The sequence below is a fragment of the Scardinius erythrophthalmus genome, assembly GCF_964197995.2.
Source record: "Scardinius erythrophthalmus genome assembly, chromosome: 11".
In the NCBI taxonomy this organism is placed as follows: Eukaryota; Metazoa; Chordata; class Actinopteri; order Cypriniformes; family Leuciscidae; genus Scardinius; species Scardinius erythrophthalmus.
The window spans coordinates 35,562,086-35,581,584 of NC_138231.1; the positions used below are offsets into that span (position 1 = coordinate 35,562,086).

The 19,499-nt window shown below is 37.2% G+C and overlaps 2 protein-coding genes across 7 annotated transcripts in view; one reads left to right on the forward strand and one right to left on the reverse strand.

The window, feature by feature from the left end:
- Positions 1 to 212: 212 nt before the first annotated feature.
- anapc4 (anaphase promoting complex subunit 4) lies at positions 213 to 10,585 on the reverse strand. 3 transcript variants are annotated; one of them, XM_081379031.1, is made up of 29 exons: positions 10,330 to 10,585; positions 9,443 to 9,559; positions 9,216 to 9,321; positions 8,652 to 8,784; positions 8,501 to 8,575; positions 8,330 to 8,356; positions 8,149 to 8,193; positions 7,990 to 8,074; positions 7,704 to 7,811; positions 6,978 to 7,061; positions 6,805 to 6,891; positions 6,561 to 6,625; positions 5,812 to 5,854; positions 5,628 to 5,704; positions 5,457 to 5,557; positions 4,646 to 4,697; positions 4,504 to 4,559; positions 4,207 to 4,253; positions 3,906 to 3,962; positions 3,769 to 3,825; positions 3,587 to 3,680; positions 3,354 to 3,451; positions 2,716 to 2,777; positions 2,533 to 2,571; positions 2,259 to 2,360; positions 1,493 to 1,579; positions 1,230 to 1,397; positions 956 to 1,079; positions 213 to 620 (listed from the first exon to the last, which is right to left on the reverse strand). In XM_081379031.1, the coding sequence occupies exons 2-29, from the start codon at positions 9,548 to 9,550 to the stop codon at positions 375 to 377; spliced, it is 2,433 nt and encodes an 810-aa protein (XP_081235157.1). In that variant the 5' UTR covers positions 9,551 to 9,559; positions 10,330 to 10,585; the 3' UTR covers positions 213 to 374. The 3 variants fall into 3 exon arrangements, with proteins under 3 accessions (XP_081235157.1, XP_081235158.1, XP_081235156.1); XM_081379032.1 differs by lacking the exon at positions 10,330 to 10,585 and adding an exon at positions 9,827 to 9,992 and having other exon boundaries at positions 8,330 to 8,350; XM_081379030.1 differs by lacking the exon at positions 10,330 to 10,585 and adding an exon at positions 9,827 to 9,972.
- A 2,111-nt stretch (positions 10,586 to 12,696) lies between these two features.
- Positions 12,697 to 19,499, forward strand: part of palld (palladin, cytoskeletal associated protein) — a 90,758-nt gene continuing 83,955 nt past the window's right edge. For all 4 annotated transcript variants that reach the window (XM_081379022.1, XM_081379023.1, XM_081379024.1 and 1 more), the window contains exons 1-2: positions 12,697 to 12,929; positions 15,377 to 16,300. In XM_081379022.1, the coding sequence (XP_081235148.1) occupies positions 15,378 to 16,300 (923 nt within the window). In that variant the 5' untranslated portion in view covers positions 12,697 to 12,929; position 15,377. The remainder of the gene's footprint in view (positions 12,930 to 15,376; positions 16,301 to 19,499) is intronic.

The window sequence follows — 19,499 nt, forward strand, 5'->3', positions numbered from 1 at the left end:
AGGGCAGGGGTTTTCAACCTTTGCAGACCCAGGGGCCACCAACACAGACTCCCAACTAACCCAGGAACCCCCAATATAATAGTAAAATAGATAAAAAAATCCCAATAGTCATATCAGTAGGCTGATAGTGTGCATCTGGAAGTATTTTGCCCATAGGACCATAAAAAAAGCCTTTCCATTCACCAGGGGAGACACTGACACATTAAAGTTTTGATTGATCCAAACCCAAGGTTTTTAACAGTAATTCTATTTATTTACAAATGAGAACGTGAAATGTTCATCAGCTCATCTTTGTCACAAAATACTTTTTAATACATAAAGAACATGACCAGGAATAGTAGAGGAGTCCATAGTTCATTTGTGGCAAAAAGAGTTCAAAGTATATCTGACCCTGCAGTGTCATCCAAAATGTCTCCTGACCCTTGATCTGTCACCTGAGCATCGTCAATCCCTCTTGCTCCATCTCCACCTTCCCCGGCGTCACTCTGAGTAGTCATTGATTCCTCAAGTCTGTCCTGGTCCGAGCTCATTTCCTGTGACTCATCAGCACGCTCTTCCTCCTCCTCCTCCTCCTCTGCGTCCATTTCAAACACACGTATGTGTCTCAGATTGGCACTGAGCTGATGAGAGAGATGAGACAAGAAATGCATTTAACATTTACATGCTATGCTATACGAGTTGAATTCCTAATTCTGATTTCTTGAAATAATTATATTTTTGAAATAATTTAATTATTGAGATTTAAATGCACATTAAAGGCAGCAATATTACATTCCTTTTCAATAATTCAGTAAAATAAAACAGTTTGTCATTAATTATTCTCTATATTATACAGCTGTTTTTTAAAACATATTTATACATCAGTTTTCACTTCTTTCATACATTAATTAGATACATTTAAGTGTAAACTATTTCCCGAAATCGTTAAAAATATCCTCAAGCTGTAGAGTCTTACCACGCAGGCCACTTTGCGGATCCCGTTAACTGCCACAAACTGAGCCTTGATGTTGTCCATCTCTCTGCTCTGGTTTCCCCAGGCCAGACCCTGTACTGGGATCCCTTCAGTCTGCTGCTCCAGCCTAAAACACACCACATCAAAAGAGTGCAAATTCAGGACATTCAATAGGGGCGAGCCAAGCTAAGCATCATATATGCATCATGCTGCTACTACTTACAATTCAAAAGAATGAAAGGTCACTGATTGGTGGAAATCAACAAGTGTGCTGTACCTGAGGGTAAGGTCCCAAGTGAACTCTTCATCCCAGCTCATAGCAGAGTTTAGAGGAAGCTGAGTAAGGATGCGCATCTTATTCTCGTCATCTTCCACACTTTGCAATACCACCGTCAATGTCTCGTCATCATAAAAGCGGGCATCAAGGCAACTGTACGAGCAGTCACTAATAAACAATTTTATTCAGTCATTCACAGACACATACAAAGATTAAATAATGGCAATATTTTCATAATATGTTATCTCCACAAATGAGCTCACGTAGAAGTTGGTGCAGGCGTTTCATCTTCTATACTAGAATTGAGAGGAGTGCTGAGGTTCAGGGCCACCAGACCATTAGGGACAGACCTAATCACACACACACAAATTCAGTCATGCTATATGCTTCTTTCCCAAAAGATTCTAGATCGATTCATGACAATCATAAGAGTTCATTCAAACCAATCAACCAGATTCAAACCAATGAGTCACTGATGTGAGACTAACTTTATGAGTCACAATTTTTTTAGTTACTATATACACTTCTGTTCAAAAGTTTGGGGTCAGCAAGATTAAAAAAAAGATATTTTTGAAAGAAGTCTCTTATGCTCATTAAGGCTGCATTTATTTGTAACAGTAAAAACTATAATATTGTGAAATATTATTACATTTTAAAATAACTGTTTTATAGTTTAATATATCTTAAAATGTTATTTACTCCTGTGATGGCAAATCTGAATTTTCAGCATCATTACTCCAGTCTTCAGTGTCACATGATCCTTCAGAAATCATTCTAATATGCTGATTTTCTCCTCAAGAAACATTTATTATTATTATCAATGTTGAAAACAGTTGTGCTGCTTAATATTTTTGTGGAAATCATGATGCATTTTCTTTTTTTTATTATTCTCTGATGAATAGAAAGTTAAAAAGAAAACATTTTATTTGAAATAGAAATCTTTCGTAACATTATAAATGTCTTTTCTCTTTTTTTCTTTTCTTTTCTTTTGTCAAATACAACAGAGAACAACAAAAGAGGCATGTTTACCTGTTGGGGTCTGTTGCTCTCCTCAGAATATAGATTTTAGAGGGTGAGATCTCTGGCATGCAGAACACTACGTAATGCATACCAGCCTTCTTATTATTCCACCTGCATTAAAACACACTCTTATCCTCATCATCATCATCATCATCATCTTTAGAAAAATCACTGTTATTACACATGCAGACTGTAATTACATTATGAACCCTACATTATTTGCAGACACTACAACCTCAAAATTCACCATTATAAATTACAGGAATATAAGTAGTCCACTTACAGTGAAGGCAGCTCAAACAGCCTTGGTGTATTTTCTGAGCTATTAAAAAAATACATATAGAAATCATTATAACTCCAACAGCAAGACAAAATACAAACAATCTGTTATTTCCTGTCAAATCATTAGCAATCATAAGTCACTAGAGCATCTTTACTGTTAAACAAGTATTAAACAATGGATTACCTCTCAGGAACAGTGTACAAGCGTAAACACACAGCTTGTTTTACTGAATGCCCGATGACCTCCTGAAAAACACACACATGCACATGATCAGGAGTCAGACGCATTAGTGCTCAGGAAAAGAACGCTCAGAAGGAAGGGTGAAACACTCCAGTTAATGCAGTTAATGCTTCGGTTATATATGTGCTGGAGACCATTAATGGATGGCGTTTGTGTGTGAGAAGGCAAGTTAGAGGATCCTCTGGAAAAGAGAACAGGATGGAAGGATTTCCATTTTGTGAAAGAGAAAAGGTTGTAAATTTTTGAGGGGAGGTAATAATATGACAAGCCTCTTTGTTGTCTATAAATATAATAGGCCCTCATATTGCAGCTCGTGTTTTATTGTTATTCTGGTTGGCTGAAATTGACACTGACTCAAACAATCTCAACCCATAATAAAGAGCTGAAAACAAGTTGTTTAGCCCTAAATGGGAAAAAGGTTTCAAATCAGAACATGTACAACTGTTGTCGTGCCAGTGTTTCCAGAGATAAAGAAAGAGTAGTAATGTTTGTTTGTGTGTGTGTGTGTGTGTGTGTGTGTGTGTGTGTGTGTGTGTGTGTGTGTGTGTGTGTGTGTGTGTGTGTGTGTGTTAGAGACTGACGGCTGGTTTCTGTAAGCACAGATCAATGAACCCCTCCATCATTCTCTTGACAAAATGCAAAGACTTCTGTGGGTAAGTGGGGAAGAGCAGCGGACTGTCTGCAACACAAGAAGTATCAAACATACACGTAATTAATTACATTTCTCATATTCAATTTTATTTTTCCCCCAAAACAATAAGTTCACATTAGCAGTGATGTGGTCAAATAAAGGAAGAAGGTGTTATGATTTTACCTTTTAGATGAGTGCTCTGCTTTACAAACGTCACCCACTGGTTGCCCTCCATGTTGGGTGGAGATATCAAGTCTTCATCTTCATCCTTCAAGTACTGCAAAAAACAACAACAGACCAAGTATGTTATGAAATGAGGAAAAGAATTCCCTTCTTGTGTAAGAACGTGTAAGAAGTTTCCGTACCTGTCCAACACGCTCAACGTTGAAATACTTCCCTTTCCGATCAAACAGCTCCTCATTCTGAAATGGGGAACAGAAAATGAAATGGGCTTTCACCAAATGTATGCTTAGTGTTAAAATTGTGTTTCTCATTCACTCACAGCACTAAAATGCTCGGACAGGAAGTCAGCCACAAAAGCCAGATCCTTCTGAGTCATCTGAAACACACAATAATATTTACATTTGCAACAGCAGAAATATACACATCTTAAACAAATGTGTGTTAGTGTGTTAAATTGACAGCCCTAATATATATATATATATATATACTGTATATATATATATATATAGTAATTTTACTATTTATTATATATACATTTTTTTATGTTTTGATTCTTTAAATTATTATTAAATTTACCACCATTTTCTTCCTTTCACTCTTCATGCATGTTGATATCTCACCTTGTTAAGCTCAGGAGGAACGTGATCTTCTGACATTCGAAGCATTGCTGTGAAAAGCAAAAGCCGTTACAATACATACTTTAAAATAAGAATATTGATTATAAATAAACTTCATTCAATACCGAAAAGTAACAATAAAAATAATTCAGTATAATTGCACATGGCTTGTTTTCTAAATCAGTCAACTTTGTGTTCCATGGTGGTTAGAAAGCTCCCTTAGAAGACTAGGTAATGGAACATTGAGTTTTTGACTAAATTGATCTGAAGGCTAAATCTCTCACAAAAACTACAGCTTACCAACATACAGCCATCTGAAAAAGGCTTTGAAGTTCTTCATACTCTTATCAATGACTCTGGAATCAAGACAAGCATTTGAGTGAAGTTTAATAACGACATGTACAGAACGGACATAAAGAGGATAGTATAAGATTAAACTTACTGTAAAAGTTCACTGGCCTTCAGGGTAAAAGAGCCCACAGCTACGATGGCATCTAAACCATTAACAAAAGGGAATGTAGAAATATTTCATTCTACTTGCTTGTTTTTAGTTACAAAAAATCATTTTTATAAGATTTTAAGTAGTATGACTTTAATTGTAGGCTGGACAAGTTGTCTATAACAATGTTATTATTGTTAACTACAACTAAAACTATTTTAAAAAGTTTCCGTTAATTAAAAATAAAGCTAGAAATGTTGTTTTGCTGGAAATAAAACAAGTTTAAGTTAAAGAACTAGAATTACTAAAACTTAAAAACAAATGAATGCTTTATAGAAAATTATATAAAGATAATCAAAACTATGGAAGCACATTACTAAAATTAAAACAAAAACTGAAAATATCAAAATAAAAGCTGATCTGTGTGGCCATGCATTTGGTCTTAAAGTGACAGCAGCCTATAAATACCCTCTCCTGTCTATGCCATTAATGTTAATCATACAACAAAACACAGCTTTAACAAAGATTAATCTACATTTCATTTATACAGTGAACACTATAGTGTTATTTTACATTTAATGATTACATTTTTGTACCTGAATGCTATTGTTAGACTTTATTTGTAACTTTTTTATATTGTATTTATCTATGCTTGTAGGTTTTGTGTATTAGTTCTTGTTTTAATACTTACTGTTCAAATGTCTTTAGATTTTTGCTGTGGTATAGAAGTATTTAAAGTGGGCTTTGGGTAAAAAATGAAATGACATCACTAATAAGTAAAATAACACTGGTCTATAAATAGTCATTCTTTTACCCTCAATGGCTGCAGGATCCAGGCCGAGAGGTTGAAACTTCTGCTTCCAGAGCGCCATTCCTTTGACCTCGCTCAGATGATACAGCAGCGCCTCAGAGCCACTGCGTGCACAGCAAACACTCAATGCACAGGCCGCTCTGTAACATTCTCTATCTGGTGAATAATACACACCTCTGCAAGTGACTGATAACAAGTTTCTGGATGCTGGAATATGAAGAATCAATGGACTGACCCAACATCTTTAGGCCCTGAGTGGTTAAAAAAAGCAAACAGTAATAATAAATTAAGTTGATAATAATTGCGCTAATGACAGTAGGATAACTAATGCAGTGAATCTAATTCCAGGTAGATTTACCTTGACAGTGAGTTGATTCATGAGAAGAGCCTGAAGTTCAGGGCTAAAGGGGAAAAAGGATATATGCAGTTCTACAAGAGTGATCATTTGTCATGTCATCGTCTGGTTTGGTTATGCTAATGAACACTCAAAAATATAACAACAGCACATTATCAGGTATGCTAAAATTTTCAACAAGAATTCAACAAGACCAGACATGTGCACAGCTGTTGTGTTATGTTCATTCAAATCTTAACATTTTAAAAAAATGGATACTTGTTCTTTCTTTTATATTCTATTGTGGACATGTATTGTAGATTGTATTTTTTCCTATTCTGACTGTAGCTATAAATTTGTGAACATATGTTGCCCCCTGTTGGCCATTTAGAGTAAACACATGCACGAGTAGATTCAATCTGGCATGCTATCAAAACAATCTAAATATATATATATATATATATATATATATATATATATATATATATATATATATATATATATATATATATATATATATATATATAATATCAAAATTACATAATAATATAATACAAATGTTATTATTTATACATAGTATGTTTATGTTAAATATATTTAATGTTTTTACAATTGTAATGTTGTACAATTTTACAAGCATTACTCAATAAGAAATAATTATGAAAACAGAATGATGAAACAGAAACCTTAATTTGCCACCACTATGACTGCAGTGGTATGGCAATATGGGCCATTGAAATACCTAGTGTGATTCATTTATGAATTGTGTGTACCTTGCATGTCCCCATAACAGTAGCTCCAGAAACTCATCCTGAACCTGAGTGCTTGTGTTCTTTTCCTGTAAAAAACAAACTATCATTTCTAAAACTCTAAGGAACAACAAGCAATGGCTTCCATGGATCACAGTCCATTATTGAATTATCAGGATGAAGCGTTTAAATGCCCTAATGAATGCCATTGTATCAGATGCCTTATATTTACTTGTTTGTGACTGGCTGCCATGTGATGGGCTCTTACCTGGACAAACTTAGTCAGGCGGAGATCCATCTGCATAAGAATGTCCTCCCATGCTTCACACATACAGGTGAGAGAGAGACGCAAATACTAAACGACAGAGAAAGAGAATGAAAGATGAACATAAAGATTGAGTTACAGTGAAACACAGGTGCTTCTATGAGTAAGACACTCACCTGTAGCAGTGTGGAAATGTGCGTAAACTTGCGAGCCATCTTGGTCAACTCAGGCAGACAGGAAGACAGCAGCCCAGTGTCCAGCTGCAACAGTCAATCCACTGATATCACTCTCAATGCAGAGACGTCACCCGTAACCTGACAGCTGTCATTCAACTGTGACTCAACCTGTTTGCACTTTGTTTACTTGTAAACTGACTGTGGTCTCATCAACTTTAAATAAATAGCAGTTACAAACAAATAGATAGTACTTATATAATTACAAAGAGGCTATTTGCTGGAGTTATTGTTTCAGCGTGTATAGACAGCACACACACCCACACACACCCCAAAAGGCGCACACACACCCCCTAACCTTTACCATCATCACACAAGTGCCTAAGCCTATAGTAACGTAGGGAATACCTAAACCACACACACATACACATAAAAACTCATACACACACACACACACACACACACACACACACACACACACACACAATACAAAGAGTTAAAAGTTACAACTTATAAATACATTATAATGTGACATTCACGGATTGACCACACATTTAACATGGACTTGAGTTTATAAATGTGTGGTCAATGCGACTGTCACACTCACATTTATAAGAATTTTGATTTTTAAATTGTTTTATTTTTATCATGGACACTTATATTTGTCAAGAAGTACAGTACTGACAATGACATTACTGGAAAAAAATGACAAGATTTTTCATTCTTTACCTGTATGTAATGTATCTCAGGGTTGTCTTCTGTAGATCTTATCTCTGTAATAACAGAGAGGGACTTGAGGTCACTAGACAGTCCAAGACTACGGCACGTCCCTAAGATCTGAAGCAGACATAAAATACTGTAACACAAATACACACATTTACGGTACTTGGCTTTCTAAATGCATTCAATAGACTTCTATTGTTTATATATAAAGCTAATTAAGAAATATCATGATTGAAAAGAAAATATATATGTGAGGTCAAAATTAAAGCATGTTTGAGGTTTTATATCTTACTCCACTCAGCGTGGCGATCTTATACAGGCCGTACGCATACAGCTCGACAAATCCAGATGGTCCTCCCACCACCAAGACATTAAGTCTGCAAATAAACGTCACACATCAATCACAATACACCAAGCTTAACCAATCCGGTCAAAAGCCTACAACACTGACCTCACTTCCCCCAAAAGGTTTGTGACTTCATCTGATTTCTCTTCACTGCAAGAGACAAAACAATACATAAGAACAAACCAGAGTGGACACACATTAGCACATGCAGATGACCAATCAAAAAAAGTATGACAAAGAAAAAGACAAATAATCAGCATTTCAAGCACATAAAATGTCCTCTTACCTAAATATCTTTGATGTGGTGCTGTAGCTGAACAAAAACACAGCACAAAGGAAAATGGCCATAAAAACAATTAAAAAATATAAAAACAAAGGAGTGACCCAAGCACTTCTCATTCAGCCCTGTGCTAGAGAAACCAAAGCTTTCCTTAATGTGTGAAGCTCAGAGTCTCACCTCTTAGGTAAAGTGGGTAACTTCGGAAGGAAACGGCTGGACTCATCTTCAGACTCGCTGAATAAGGACAATGTGCTAGAGGGAAAAAAAATGGATTAAACCAAGCAATCAATAGAGAGAAAATGGATCCCCTCTATGTAAAAAGTCACACCTGCTGTCATCCTGCACCTCCATCCAGTGCATGCAGGACACTGGGTAATCCACAGGGAACAGGTGGAGGATTTCTGCCTTCTCTGCATCACACAGAACCACCTGCTGTGTGTCTCCCACACTGAATGCCAGGACTGCAGACAACAATCCAATGTTACTAATCATTTAACATGACAATGGTAGCCTATTTATACTTCAGAATGTGGCAGGCATATATTTTTTTATTTTCTTAATGTTGTATGTATTCCTGCAAACAACAGGACATTAACAATTGCTTTAAAGATTGGGTTTATTTGTCAAATCTGCAATGAATCAGCAGCAGCATAATACTATATGGCAATATAAAAAAAGTGTACATTAAGATGAAAAAATTATATGAATGCTGTATTCATGAGTAAAGTGCACTTCAGTACATATATTTTAAAGTAAACTTTTTCCCATTCCAGTTAGTTTTAGTCATTTTATTGTGTTTTTGTCATAATTAATTATATTTCAGTTAACGTTTATTGTATTTCAAGTAATAAAACTGAGAAGAATCAGGCAGAGAAATACTATTTGAGTTTACTTTTCCCATCAGGTCTCCAGGCCAGTGATGTGATCTCTTTTCCGGTGTTCTCATTGGGCGGTAAACTCCACACACGCTGAAAGTTGGCAAGCCGATGCAAGAGAAGCTGTAATGACAGAATATAGTCTAATGAACCCCCAATACAATCCTACAGATTAGGATCTATTGACATTTAACAGTATGGTTTAACTGAAGACAGGTATGTGTATGTCTATAAAAGATCTAACCTCTCCTGCAGTGTTAGCCAGGGCTATAAGATCTCTCTTAGGAGACCAGGCCATGTACAGAATGGGGTTGGGGAGCTGTTTCTCCCCGACCTGGCGAAAAGCAGGCATTGTTGAACCCTGCGGAAGGAAAACTGTCATTAGTACAACCACCAGCATCAATACTACTAACTAACTGATCACTGATCAGACGAGGACCGCAGACTTCTGTCACCTGCTGCTGGACATGAGTGACAGCAGTTATGATGAACGCAGATTATACTATAGTAAACTGAAACTTTAAATGCACTACAGCCCTTTATGACAGAAAGTAGTTTACTGGAGTGACTGCTATTCCACAATGCTCCACAACAACATTAGCCTGATTTTAAGACTTTACGCACTTACTAGATAAACGACGACAAACGATAAACTCCGCAATCCAGCTCTTCTTTTAAATTCCTTCCAAACGTATAGAGAAACTGGTTTATTACATTAATATATTCTTATTTGTACCGTAACCAGATTCATATTCATAAACCTCATGAAAGAGTATGGCTGTGCGACGGCGACCAATGAAACATGATTCTGACCCGCCAATGAGATGATGACTACGGACATTCCAACAGGCCAAAATACATTTGAAAAACGCGAAACGTGTGCGAGACATCAGAATTATTCAGCCGCTACAGGGAAATAACAAGAAGAATATATCAAAGTACAGGAAACTGTAAAACTGTTTTCGCTACAAACCAGCGTGTTTAATTAAGATAATACATTAAAAATATGTGTTAAGAAATACCGGTTTACTATATCAAGTAGCATAACGAGCTTTTGTACAGCTAAAAATTACTGGAAGCAAATGACACCGTAAGCCAAACACAAATACAAATGGCCGCGCCTGCTCTTACCTGAAAAATAGGTAAAATTGTGGATAGCCTGGGTGAAAATCACGAAACCTGTCAATCAGGCCTACGTGTTCGGTTAAATTTAACCACAAAATAAATATATGATTTCACATAAATCTGGATTTTGAACCCACATAACATATTTCATATTAAGCATACTGTTAACTGATGCATACTGTTTTTTTTTTCTTGGTAAATGAGAACATTAACTATCAAACAACATATTTATCAGAAAAAACATAGAAAGTTACTTAATCCAGTTGTGTTTTGTTGACACAGCATTGCTGAAACAGGGCAGGACCTCACCAATTCCCAGCATGATTTGCATTAGTACTGATTGATTGAGATACATCTTTGAACGTTTTTGTGCACAAGAATAATATGGAAAAAGGGTGGGGTTGGTACTTGGTTTAATATTCTGTTATTTTGGGGTTTTCTAAGAGTTTCTGTTGGTTTAATAAAAAAAAAGGGTTGGGGGGTATCATTGTGGTAAACTTTGGAGCTTAGCTTGCACATTTCTCACATTTGTTCACAGTACTATCAAGTTGTCTGAGCTTACTGATGCAAAGCTTGAGGGAGCTCTTCTTTAGTATGGTTAATTCTATGCATTTTTATATAGCAACAGCATGTTGTTGTTGTTGTTGTTGTTGTTGTTGTTTTTTACCAATCTGACTGGAAACAGTCTTGTCAGCAAAGTCATGGTCGACACAGCAAGTGCCATTGAAGATGGAATCATCTCTGGATTCACTAAAGTTTATCAGGTTAGTGAAATCAAATCTAATATGTATATTTTTGTTTGGATGCACTTGTAGCATCTAGTATTAAACTAGATGAACTGCAGGGCTTTGTTTTACATCTGTGAAATAGTTTGTTTAAGTAATTTGCATGTCACTATAATGTCACTTACTGTCAAATCGGTTGCTTCTTGGCCTAAATAAGCTACAGTATGGCCAAGAGCTTTTGCTGTCCAGTCTAAGGAAATGCTGTTAGTGTGCAAATTAGAGAAACATTTCCAAGCTTTTTATGTGTCCTTCATTTAACAAAAAGAAAAAATGAAACAGGATAACAAACTTTCCGGTATAATCTTTCACTCTTTGATGCAGCTGATTGAGACTGTAGCGCTGAATCAGTCAGTTCTCTATGTTTGCGCTGTGACAGACCTTTTTGTCCCTGTCATTGAGGCTCAACTGTAATCAGTGCATGGATTGTTGGGAAACGGGAATAGCTCTGCGCTGTCAGTGTTTATGAAGTGAATGTGATAAGTGTCTTGAAATAGACTCCTACTGCAACACTCACGGCCACGTCTGCCGTCCGTCTCAAACACCTCTCTTAAACCACGGAGAGGCTCTCGTTTTTTACATGTTAAAGAAACAGAAAAAACTGTAATCATTTACTCACCCTCATTTCATTCCATACCCGAATGAATTTCTTACTTCCTTCAAACACTAAAGCAGAAATTACAATCCTGGTTGCTGTTTTTAACGGGAGCTTTCAGGCTTCAAAAAGACTTTAAAAGAACTATAAAAGTGGTTAAATTTCCATCTTACTCAGCCAGAAAGTGTGTCACAAATCCCACAAACATGAAGCTGCTTATCTTGCTGTATCATCAAGTATATACAGTAAGAGGAATTCATATCCAAAAAACATAGTCTACCAATGTAGCTTCTGAGCATGTAAACTTTGTTGCAGTTTTTGTTGTGTCCTCGTTTCTATATAAAGTTCTCTGTTAATGGCAGGGTGTCTTATTGGGATAACAGTATATTTAGGGACTGAGCTATTGATATAAGATTAAATTTAGAGTCTTTAGTGACTGGCACACATTGATTTCTGAAAGTGTCATGTCTCCATACTAAAATGGATTCGTAATGATGAATATTACTTAAAGCGTCATAGTACTTTTATATAAAATTAGTGCACTATGAAAAAATGTACACACTACTACTAAGTTTCTTGGACAGATGATACTACATAAGAAGACAAAAACAAAGATATTTTGAGAATTTAAATGAGTAGTTTATTTGCTATTTTACCTGTGCTGTAGGTTTGCATAGTTCAGTGCTTTGGTGGTTTGTTTTTAACCGAACAGTCAAGTGTATGTCTGCAAAATGCATTTACATGCCTTTGTGGATATGAAAATGATGTATGTGTGTCTTTGATGTGGGCACATGGATGCTACACACCCCAGAGCTCTCTCTCTCTCTCTCTCTCTCTCTCTCTCTCTCTCTCTCTCTCTCTCTCTCTCTCTCTCTCTCTCTCTCTCTCTCTCTCTCTCTCTCTCTCTCTCTCTCTCTCTCTCTCTCTCTCTCTCTCTCACTCTCTCTCTCTCTCTCTCTTGCTGTGTAACCTGAGCTAGGGTCCAAAATTAGCGGTACTCAGGAAGCGTCAGGGCCCGAGACAGATGGGACAGCAGGCCACTCTCCAGCCACTCTAACCGGCTCACCTCAGAGCACGCAGTAAAACAAGACAAAAGAAAATTAGGACAGAGAAAAGACCCACAACTCTTTGAGGAAAGGAGACATCTTTTCTCATTTTCTGGCATAGAGATCTTGAGGGAAAACTGGAACCCTCTGACGGGGACAGATATTTCCAGAAACTGACTTAAGGTAAATGCCTGTTTTTTTGTTTGTTCGTTTGTTGTTGCTGTTTATATATAATGTCATTGACTATAAGTAGAAGATCCAATGTGAATAATTTTCATTCTGCTACAAAACAACAAATTATAGTAAATTATACAATTAGATTCAGAACAGTTCTCAAATGAATGGTCATCTGCGCTATTTGATTTCAGCTTAACATTCAGTTTAGTATTTCATCCAGTTTCGTTTCATCAGATTGATACTTAACACTTTTACAAATGATTCGGATAAAGTGCATTCAACTGCTCGCATCTGAGATGGAAAATCAAGCATGTCAGTCTGTCAGTCTTGGCTTTCACAATTGTTTGGCTTGTCACATTTATATTCCGCTATCTATAATTCAACAGTACAGAGTAAAGATGCCATAATTTCCACATGAATAATACAGGAGCAGCATGTGTGTGTGCTTATGTGTAAAAAAGGCTCTTGGTGGGGAGGTGGTTGCTGCTGTGAAATGCAGCCCTTGAGGATTAAAAATAACAACAGCTGGCCTTCAGGACGCCATGATGGAGAGAAAGTCACACTGTCACGTCTCTTCATATACACACATGCCCGCACACCTTTACATACAACACCTGGTCACTTTATGTGAACATTGTGTAAACAAAGTCGACTTTAACAAAACCTGAAGACATGATTGAAATAAAGCACTTTATGTCATCAATTAATAGACCATAAATAATAAATATACATGTACAAACACGCTTTTACAGTAGAAAAGTAGTCATAAAGTTAGCAGGAACACATTAACGTGTCTCAGACATGTGCATGAAGTGTTAACACACATTGGCCAGTTCCCCTGCACGTATTCAGAGCTGAGGTGTGTTTTCTCAGAGACCTGATCTGTTGGTTGAAGGGTTTCGCTATGCTGCAGACACTGTCTCATATTAATGTTTCACCAATGTGTGGTATGTCAGACCAAACACTTTCCCTGAATTATGGCGAAGGATCCTCTCCACAGGTTATTGAGGATGCAATCATTCACTGTCGGATTCGAAGGTGTTTTTCCACAAAACTCAAATCCACAATAGGGTCATGAAGCAGCCAATAAAACATTAAAACAAAACCTTTTTATTTAGGTAATAAAACATTAGTTTACATTTATGTATCAACTATAACAACTGTACTTGAGAGTGAAGTTCAAGATGATAGTGCGTTTAATAAGTTTACCTGTTGCATAACATTCTGTCTATTAAGATCCCTTATGAGGTTGTGTTTTGAAGGCAGCAAAGTGCATCCCTCGATGACTATGATATCCCAAAATCCAGTGCGTGTATTTGGGAGATTGATTGAAATATAAAAAAATGTGCCTATTAAATTGATTGAAATGAAACTTATGACTTAATTAATACCAATAAACAAGCATTATAGTCTGTAAATATTTGCTCAAAATTTGCTTATATTTACTCAAGAATCTGTTATAGATTATTAGACTATTAGCTTTATGAAGTGCTTAATGAACCCGCCTTTTATGAAACCTAATAAGATTCCATCATACACATGCTATTTTTTTTTACATTTATATAAAAATGTCTACATATAAATAAGTAGCATGAATATATTTAATGCCATTTTTTATTTACATAAAATACTGTTCAAAAGTTTTGAAGCATAAGTCTCTTATTATGCTTACCAAGGCTGCAATTATTTAGTCAAAAATAGAGAAAAACAGTAATTTTATGAAATGTTATTACAATTTAAAATAGCTGTTTTCTATTTTAATATATTTTAAAATGTAATTCATTCCTGTGATGGCAAAGCTGAATTTTCAGCATCATTACTCCAGTCTTCAGTGTCACAGAAAACTTTATAATATGCTGATTTAATACTTAAGAAACATTTCTTCTTCTTCTTCTTCTCCATCTTTAAGAATAGAAAATTCAAAAGAACAGCATTTATTTGAGATACTTTTTTGTAGCAATGTAGAAGTCTTTACTGCCAATTTTATCAAGAAATAAAAACTTACTGTTCAAAGTTTTAAACAGTTGCTACTGTGTATGTTTATTTTTATTTAATGTGTCAGACTACTGAGACCCAAAAATGTACAGTGTTGGGTTGTCTCCAGAAGTCACTGGAAAAATAGATATAGATTGATGTGAGGACAGTAAAGAGTAGATAATAGACGAGGGAATAAACAAGGTAAAGGCAGCACCAGTGTTAAATGGCACTCATGCCTTGTTAATGCCGGACAGCTGTGCTCAAAGTATGCCAGACTGAGTCATCATACGACAACTGCCCGTGATCCATCTCTGGTGTGAGTGTGTTTACACTAATCTGAGTGCTTGAATATGGCGTAGAACACAGAAATTGCTCATCTTCAGTACTATGATTCTGATTTATGTATTTTTATAAAACGTAAATAAACGCAATGTTTTTTTTTTCCACCTGTCTTTTTATGGATTTGTGTATTGCAGGATGCAGGACAGGAGTTGGAATGACACACTCCCCCTCTCTCTGCTGATGAAAGAGGCGTGTCCTCCAGGGGTCGTGTCCTTCGAGGGTGATGGGGGCGTGCTTTCAGTGCCATCTCTTGATGGTGAGGTTTACTTGGACTCAGTAACTGAGCTGGATAGTGGGGATGGGGGCTTTCCAGAACTTTCTGCTTTCCTGAGCCAGGACGAGATGAACTTCAGTCTGGACCTGGCTCGAGAGGCCATGAGTGACGCAGGTGACCCAAATGACCTAGATGAGCCACCCGTTTCCTCAGAGCACCTGCCCCTTTACTCAGAAACCAAAGACCACGCTCTCCAAGATTCAACATCTCAGTCAGCTGACGCCACATCTGGCAAAGTCACATCCAATCAGAGCATGCCGCTCAGCAGGCCTAACCAGCCCTGCACTGCTCCTGAATCGCCCGAAAAGTTCATCTGCCAAAAAACAATCACGCCAGTATATAAGCAGGACCGGCCCCGGCTGGTCCATGGAGGCCTGGAGCTCAACGAACGAGCTGCTTCAGCTACTGAGTTCTGCAGCCGAGCTGCTACCTTCATTGAGGAGCTCTCCTCCATCTTCAAAGGCTCCACACGTGTGGAGCAGAAAGTTGATGAAGACTCCTCCTCACCCGACAGTGGCTACTTGTCTCCAAGGAGCCACCGACTGGCCATGCAGCAGGCTCAGCCACCTTCATCCTCTTCATCTTCATCTGAGCCCAAGCAGGAAGGCGTGCAGCAGGGCCGAGTTGATGTTGGGTCAGATGAGCATCAGAGACGAGGTGTTAGTCTAGATGGACCCATGGCTCCTCCACACTTCACCCAGAAACTGAAGAGCCAGGAAGTAGCAGAAGGAAGTCCTATCCGCCTGGAATGCCGGGTCACTGGAAACCCCCTTCCGCTAGTCAGGTATGAAAACCATTCTTTATGTTATCCAGGTATTTCCAGTACCTGCTAGCATTGGGTTGTGCTGTTTTCTTGAATGTACCTTATAGATTCATGAAAGCAGACATTGCAGATATTTTTTTATGCCAGTACTGGAAAGTTAACAAACAAACAGATGCTATTTTTAGTGATACCACTGCAAGCCTTGGTGCGACGCTAGACTCAGTCAGCCTGCAAGGAGGGGACTCCTCAGTATTGTGGGATCTTAAAACGATCCTTGCAAATGTTTGCGAATTCTAGAATTATTTTAAGGAGAATCGACTTTTAAATAGAACTTCTAGTAATTTTCGAGATTACGGTTAAGGTTATTGATGTTTGTCGTGCAATGCAAATGTTGATAATATATTTGTGCTGTGTAAAACTAAAGTGATAATGACAATCATTTTATTGTGTAGATGTACCGTCCAATACACATATAACAAAACATATAGTACATTTAAGACCCCCTGTCCCCTAAACTTTTGTATTGACTCCCTTTGGTGGGGTTGAAGTCTTAATCAGTGGGATCAGAGCGGACATTGAACATAATCTCATCAAAGGTTATACTCTAAATTTAAATTTGGCAACTTGCCATATATTTGTTGATGCTCTAAACACCTCAGTTATCATATTAGATTTGTTCTATCAACTTTTTCTCAATTTGGGCATGGCAAGTTTTGAAATTCATCAGTATATACCTATATGCTTTAAGTGCAGACATTATTGAGATGGTGGCACTGATCAGTGAACAGAATCATGGGCTTGAGATCATTTAAGACAGCATGCATATTTGTGTGTACATATGTCTCAGAAATACTCTTGATGGTGCAACTACCCACATCGTGTGGGCATAGTGTCCAATGAGACACTATGTGGAAATTAGTGGCGGCAAACAGATCACAGAATGTCTGTGTGGTCCCATTACCCACCTTAGGAATCATGTTGGTACAGCTGCTGTTTGAGTGGGGTTGTTTACTTGTATTTAGCAGACGCTTTCATTCTAATAACTGATGTTGTTCTGGAGCGCAGGGTGTTCTTGCAAAGAAGTGATGAGGTCTGTGAACTCACTTTCCACATTTTTGTTAATATGCTACCCATATCCCTCTCATTAAAATTAAAAGTGCAACTGAACACCTGAGTGGTTTTAAAAAGCTATTTTTATTAGAGCTGATCTCCCCACTCCACTGATAACACTGAGGAAATATTCTAAGAACTACCAGTCGCTATCAGTCAGATACTTTCTTTAATGTGATGTCTATTGCCGTTGTTTTTACTGGCATGTAAGGCTGTTGGTGGTGGTGTTTCCACTGTCCATAATCTACACTAAAAAACAGGGTTAGTTCACCCCAAAATTAAAATGTTGTCATCATTACTCACCCTCAAGTTGTTCCAAACCTGTATGAGTTTCTTTCTTCTGCTGAACACAAAAGAAGACATTTTAAAGAATGTTGGTAACTAGGCAGTTGACGACACCCAGTGACTTCCATAGTAGGAGAAAAATAACATGGAAGTAATTTAAATGGTTATGATGACTGAGTAATTGAAAATATTAACTTGACCCATTAACTTCATTGTGAAATTTAAAGGGGTGGTATAATGCTCTTTTCACAAGATGTAAAATACATCTCTGATGTCCCCAGAGTGTGTATGTGAAGTTTTAGCTCAAAATACCCCACAGATATTTTTATATAGCACGTTAAAGTTGTCACTTTTTGAGGGTGAACGCACCGTTTTTATGTCTGTTCCTTTAAATGCGAATGAGCTGCTGCTTCCGGCACAGGGGGCGGAGCTACAACAACTTGTGTCCTTTTACCTCACACAGACATGCACTGAAAATTTCAAAAATGTTTAGCCTTTTATGTTCAAACCGGAGTCAGAAAGATAGAGAGTTAGTTGATGAATTTATGTAGCTTATGTGTAGTTATCTTCTAGTCATTGATTAGCATATTCTGTCTTGATAATCTATAAATCGTGTTCCGGGGGCAGGTTTATGTAAATGTTAGGGTTCGTAATGTCACTAACCCGGGAGGAATGTTGTGTAGTCCCTACCAGCCGTTTGTTGTAGTCCTTAAAAAGCAATTTCTTTAAAAGAAAATATCTCCCTTTGCTTTGAAGTTGAACTTTGAGCGTTGTAACTTTGCAGATGTTGTTTATGCTCAAACAGCAACATTATACACTAACTATCAACCACCCCTTTAAATAACATGAGGAGAGGCACTACATGTACATCCAAATAGCCTAGTAACAAAAGAGTAACCAAAATACCAAAGTGTAGTTATAAACTGCTTAAATCATCTGAATTCAGTCAGATTTACCAAACAGAAAGTACGGTTTGTGTGGCTAAACTTTTTTTTTTTTAATGGGTGAGTAGTAGGCTTACACTCCAGATTTTTTTATGTTGCTTCATAAAATAATTTTTTTTTTTTTTTCAAAAGATTTTGTTGATAAATAGGTTTATAGTGCATTTTCACCATAATTTCAGGCTGCTTACACAGGCAGTATGAATGCTGCAATCTGTTAATTTGGTCTGATTATGCATTGTTTACATGCGGGGCATGAAACAGTCCTACTGTATATTTTGCTGTCAAACAGCATAGTTATCCAGCTAGAATAGCATTAATCCAGATCTAACCAGTATAAACCAGTCTGGACCAGCAAGGAAAGTTAGTAATTTCAGCCTGCACTTACCAGTTGCTATTATAGAAATTATGAATTGAAGGGGGAAGTATCAAAATTATTCAAGCCAGTGTGTAAAAAAAGAAAGAAAAAAAAGCAGTGTTGAATTTTCAAGCACAAAAAAAAAGAAAAAAAAGTCATATATATATTTAATGTTTTTAGCCTGACATCAGATGTTTGATGTTCTGTTAGTCAGAGTGCATAAACACAGAGCTCAGTGTTTTCCGTTCTGCACAGCAGCACACACTGTTTTCCACCCCAGCAACAGGAGGTTCAGTATCGAGCTAGAGAGGGGCAACAGTAAAATGGGATTTAAGCCCACGTAGGGTTGCATAATGAAAGGGGACAGAGATACAGTTGGACTCCAGGGACGTAGTGGTTGCACACTGGAAATGCAAAGCCTCGTCCGTCTCCCTCTGCCACTGCAACCGGGCCTCATCCTGTCAATATAAATAGTCCTCTGGTCGGCATGGAGGAGCCAGGCTCTGGAATGATATCCATGCCATGA

Bases quoted from the DNA above. Each gene is read 5' to 3' on its own strand.
- anapc4 (XM_081379031.1), bottom strand. From the start codon at position 9,550: ATGCCTGCTTTTCGCCAGGTCGGGGAGAAACAGCTCCCCAACCCCATT. The intron at 9,322-9,442 runs GTTAGATCTTTT...CTGTCATTACAG, and splicing joins TGGCTAACACTGCAGGAGAG to CTTCTCTTGCATCGGCTTGC. The intron at 6,626-6,804 runs GTAAGAGCCCAT...TGTTTTTTACAG, and splicing joins GCCTGACTAAGTTTGTCCAG to GAAAAGAACACAAGCACTCA.